Below are 4,667 nucleotides of genomic sequence, written 5' to 3' on the forward strand. Positions count from 1 at the left end.
GAAAACAAAATAATATGGTTTTCTTGTTTCTCCTTTGCTCTCTGTCACTATTTTTTTGATTTTCTATTTCGCAATCCTAAACATTCAAATTTGGTGTCATCCAAACATGTATATTTTATATTTTTGAATTTGTCATGAAAATATTTTGAATTCACGAACATTTTTGGAACCTGTGAACATTTTTTAAATACGTGAATTTATTTTCAATTCACCAACATCTTTGGGAATTTATAAACATTTAACATTTTTCAAATATGTGCAAATTTGTCGAATTAGTAAACGTTTTTTGAATTTACTGCAATATGTTTCAAATTCATGAACAATTCTAAAGTTCATGAATTGTTTTTCAAAAGAAACATTTTTTAATATATGAACATTTTCTGGTTTTTTACCAGTATTTTTATTTTTCTCTTCTATCATTTATTTTATTTTTGGAAGTGTTCAGCCTACATTTTAAATATGTTCAATTTGCATTTCTAAAAGTTTCACCATATATATTTAATAGAAGTTACACATACATAGAAAAAAACTTCAATGTAAACTAAAAGTTCATCATATATTAAGTATTAGTTCAATGTTCATTTGGAAAAACATCACCATATATTAGAAAATTGTTCAGTGTGTGTTTGGAAAAAGAAAATCACCGTTTATGAAAGAATGTCCAGTGTGTATTTGAAAAATATTCAACATATATTAGAATTATGTTTGTAATACAAAAAAGTAAAAAAAAGGTAAAAAAAACCAAAAGGGAACCAGAAGAAAAAGTAAACCTGAAACAGAAAAGGAAAACAGAAAAAAAAAGGGGGGGGGGGCAAATCGTATGGAGTATTATTTTTTTTTGGTTATGTTTGAGGAAAGTATGGAATATTACATACGCTAGGCTACACGGGGTAGTGATCACGGCCATAGAGTGATGGGAGGTACGTTGGGCCTGACCCATGTGAGTGTGCTATGGGCAACCCTCTTTTCAGCGCTCGCGAAAAATAAAAATAAAACAAGGCCTAAGCGATGGACAATTGAAAAATAAATAAACCCAAATAAAATGCATAAACAGGTGATGATATACCTAGATGTGACATAGCTATGTCACATCTAGACGAGACCTAGACACACCCTAAACTGTATTCCTCTCTTTAATTCATGAATGAAAAATTATTTTACCTCCGTTTAAAAAAAGAAACATGTGTTGACGCGCAAGAGCGAACACATGGATGTTCTCTGGAGCTTTCACGAAAGGATCCAGGTCGCAGAGCAGCCACTAGCAGTGTTCGTTTCCCGGACGCCACAAAGCTTGTCTGCATCAAGAAGCAACAAAACACGGACGCCATCATGCCTGTCATCCTCCTTTGGCCTGCGTCCCGTTGTAAAGAAAGAAAAGAAGCTCATTCATTGTCAACAAGGAGTGTAATGTTATACTAGCAGGGGTTACATACATCAAGCTACCAGGCGGCACTCGTGGTAAGCAGTCCAAACTTGATGAAGAAAACCAATCCAAACCTGAAGAAAACATACATGAAGCTGGCAGTTTCACTGGGAATGTGGTGATTGTCCTCCCAACAGCACAGAAGAGAAGAAGAACCGATCGTGCTCGCAATCGATTTCATTGGGATTGCGCAGCATGGCACGATATATCCGTGCGTCCCATGCAAATTTCACGTCGCCCATGCCAAGAAGATGGATGGATGGATGCAGCTAACAGCAAACTAGCGGCGTCTCCCGATAATAAAAGCCGCTACAGTGGAGGGCCGTCCGTGCGGTCCAAAACCGTGGGCCAAGCACGGACGCCATAATCGGTGGCGACCTCATCTCCACTCATTCCTATCCTTGGATGGCGACGTTGGGACGGATGGCCGGCCGGTTTGCTGTTGCGTGGAGTGAGAGGCCTCACCTAGCGATTATATTAATTATAGAAAGAATCAGCTGGCAAGGTCAGCTCCTCTTCGGGTTCAGCGGCCGGGGCGGCGGCGAGCACCAATTGAATAGGACGCGAGATAGTATGAAAACTGGAAATTGTGTGGAAAGAAACGTAAAGATGATTGCTCGACGGCGGCGAGCCACCGGCATCGACATCGAGGTGTGTTCTTCAGCCGCGAAACGGATGGACATTTGAGATGGCGTACCAGCCTCTGTGAGCTGCAGCAGAACTGGATCTAAGACAGAAGATGGAGAAGCCATATGACATGATCTTCCAACTCACAATAATATGTACAGCGACTCATTGCTAATATCATAGAACCAAAACACCACGCTGTCTCAACAACAGAAATGGCAGACTGTCTCAACAGCAAAAGAGGAGAGAGTTTACAACCATGGTGACTAGAGCACACAGATCTGACAACCTACAATCCTCTAGATATTTTTGTTGTTTTCTTCTTGGCGATGATGCCTCATGCTTTTTTTGTTCTTTTTTGTTGATTGCATCCGGGATGCGCAGATCTCAGGCGATGAGATCGCGGATCTCAGGTACATCAATGGCAGAAGCACTGCAACTCAAGAACATGCATACATACTCGCTAGTAGTAGTAGTAGTCTTCTTGGTCGGGAGCGGCGCCGGGGAGGGTTCTCATCACACGCGGACGGAGGCCAGGGAGAAGACGAAGCCGGCGAACTGCGGCGGAGGGCGCACCACGGTCCAGTTCTTGGACTTGACGTCGAATACCCACAGCGCGTGCCCGCCGCCGCCTCCCTCGGACTCGATGGCGCCGGTGACCACCACGCGCTCGCCGCCGCCGACGGCGACCGCGCGCGCCGTGCCGGCCTTGAGACCAGGCGGGTAGGGGCCCACCTCGAGCCAGCCCCGGCGCTCCCCGCGCCACTCCATCACGGCCGTGCCCTCGATGCACCACACGCGGCCGCGCACCACCACGTGAGCCGCCGACGGCGGGGCGCGCACGCGCTCCAGGCGGCGCCACTCGCGGGTCGCCGGATCGAACCACTCGGCGTCCCGCTCGAACCCTCCCTGGCGCCCCGTGCGGTACCCGCTCACGGCGAGGAACCGGTCGCCGGCGACGGTGGCCATGCCGTCGCACTCGTCGCGCTCCTCCGACATGTCCGGCAGCGGGTCCCAGCCGTCGGCCTCAGCGTCGTACGCCTCCGCCGTCTTGAGCGCGTTCTTGAGCTTGTCGTGCCCGCCGGCGACATAGATCTTGCCGCCCGCCTCGGCGCAGGCGAAGAAGGAGCGCGCGGACCGCATCGGCGCGCCGCGGCGCCAGACGCCGGTGGCGGCGTCCAGCACATTGACGTCCGCCACGGGCTCGAAGGTCTTGGGGTCCCAGCCGCCCATCACGGCGACGCGGGTGCCCACGGCCGCGCACTGGGCGAACATCGGCACCGGCGGGGCGGAGCTCTCGCGGTGCCACTCCCCGGTGGTGACGTTGTACACGGCCACGCCGTACGCCGGGGCGTTCTCGGGCGCCCCGTCGTCCCCGGCCACCGGGTTGCCAAACTGCATGAGAAAGACCAGATCCTCGTTGGCTCCGGCCTCGGCGCGCGCCAGGGCGAACTCCGGGGCGGCGGCGGCGCTCCGCCAGCCGCGGCACACGCGGCGCATCGAGCGGTAGGACCCGTGCGGGACGCGCGCCAGGCAGTCGACGGCGACGTCGTCGGGCATCCCCGGGATGAGCTCGACGTGGTCGGCCTCCCACTCTTGGACACGGCTCTTTGGGTTCATCATTCTTGTGACTTTGTGTGAGCTTTGCTTCTGGTTCTGGATGCCTCTCTCCGTCCATGGGAGAGGGCATAAATAGAAGGGTGGCGGAGCTACGGGACACGCACATTGATTGGCCCCTATGTGACAGCTGGTAAGCAAATAAAAAAAAGGCGACAACTTGATGTTAAAGCAATTGCAAGCGGCTGTTTTTCTGCCGGATTTGTGTGCGGTTTCTTCTTCGTGGAGAAGCTTGATGCATGTGTTGTTTAAAGTGATACTCTAACTGATTGCCCTTTCAATAATTGGAGGATGTATCTGTGTCCTGGGGGTGACTTTTTGATTGATTGTCTTTTTTCTTTTCTTTTTTGAGTTGATGATTTATGTATTGATCACAACGAAACCGAGATGAGATCTGTAAAATTTGATCCTTTATATTGAGAATGAGTTAATACCAAAGTTGATGTCGACCGCTAAGTGCAAAACATTGGTGTGTAGTTTTATAATGGATAAGTAGAAGACTCGATACGAAACATGCCGAAGTCTTCTTTGTTTATAGCCTTCTGATTTTAGAGTGAGAAAACCTATTGATTGTGCCCATAATTTATCTTCAAGGGATAATATGCAAACTGAGGGCGGCATGTAAATCGGATGGGGGGTGATGCAAACTTTTATTGCACACTATATGTAGTAGGCACACAAGTTTTACACGAAATCATCACATCATGCGACAATCACTGGCGGAGGCCTCCGGTGAGCAGGGTATCGCAGCCGCCATACCTTAATTCTGAGCAAAACAAAATCGTATATCTATGTATCTTACGGCTGCCTCGCTGATTCGTTTTGACCGCTAGCTGTTTTACGCTAAAAGGAGAAATGAGCCCACGCATCCAGCTAGTTGGGCCAGGAATCCGACGAGGCCACACACGACTCGATGTCTCTTGATCGAGCGCACAAGCACGAAGCAGCAACCCCTCATCAAAAGAAAAAGCACGAAGCAGCAACCACCGGTCGAGCTAGT

The 4,667-nt window shown here is 49.0% G+C and overlaps 1 protein-coding gene across 1 annotated transcript; it reads right to left on the reverse strand.

Moving 5' to 3' along the window:
• Positions 1 to 2,163: 2,163 nt before the first annotated feature.
• Positions 2,164 to 3,725, reverse strand: LOC119286575 (F-box/kelch-repeat protein At2g44130-like). Its single transcript, XM_037565961.1, has one exon. The coding sequence runs from the start codon at positions 3,671 to 3,673 to the stop codon at positions 2,567 to 2,569; it is 1,107 nt and encodes a 368-aa protein (XP_037421858.1). The 5' UTR covers positions 3,674 to 3,725; the 3' UTR covers positions 2,164 to 2,566.
• Positions 3,726 to 4,667: the final 942 nt, after the last annotated feature.

This window comes from Triticum dicoccoides, chromosome 4A (genome assembly GCF_002162155.2).
Source record: "Triticum dicoccoides isolate Atlit2015 ecotype Zavitan chromosome 4A, WEW_v2.0, whole genome shotgun sequence".
Classification (NCBI taxonomy): Eukaryota; Viridiplantae; Streptophyta; class Magnoliopsida; order Poales; family Poaceae; genus Triticum; species Triticum dicoccoides.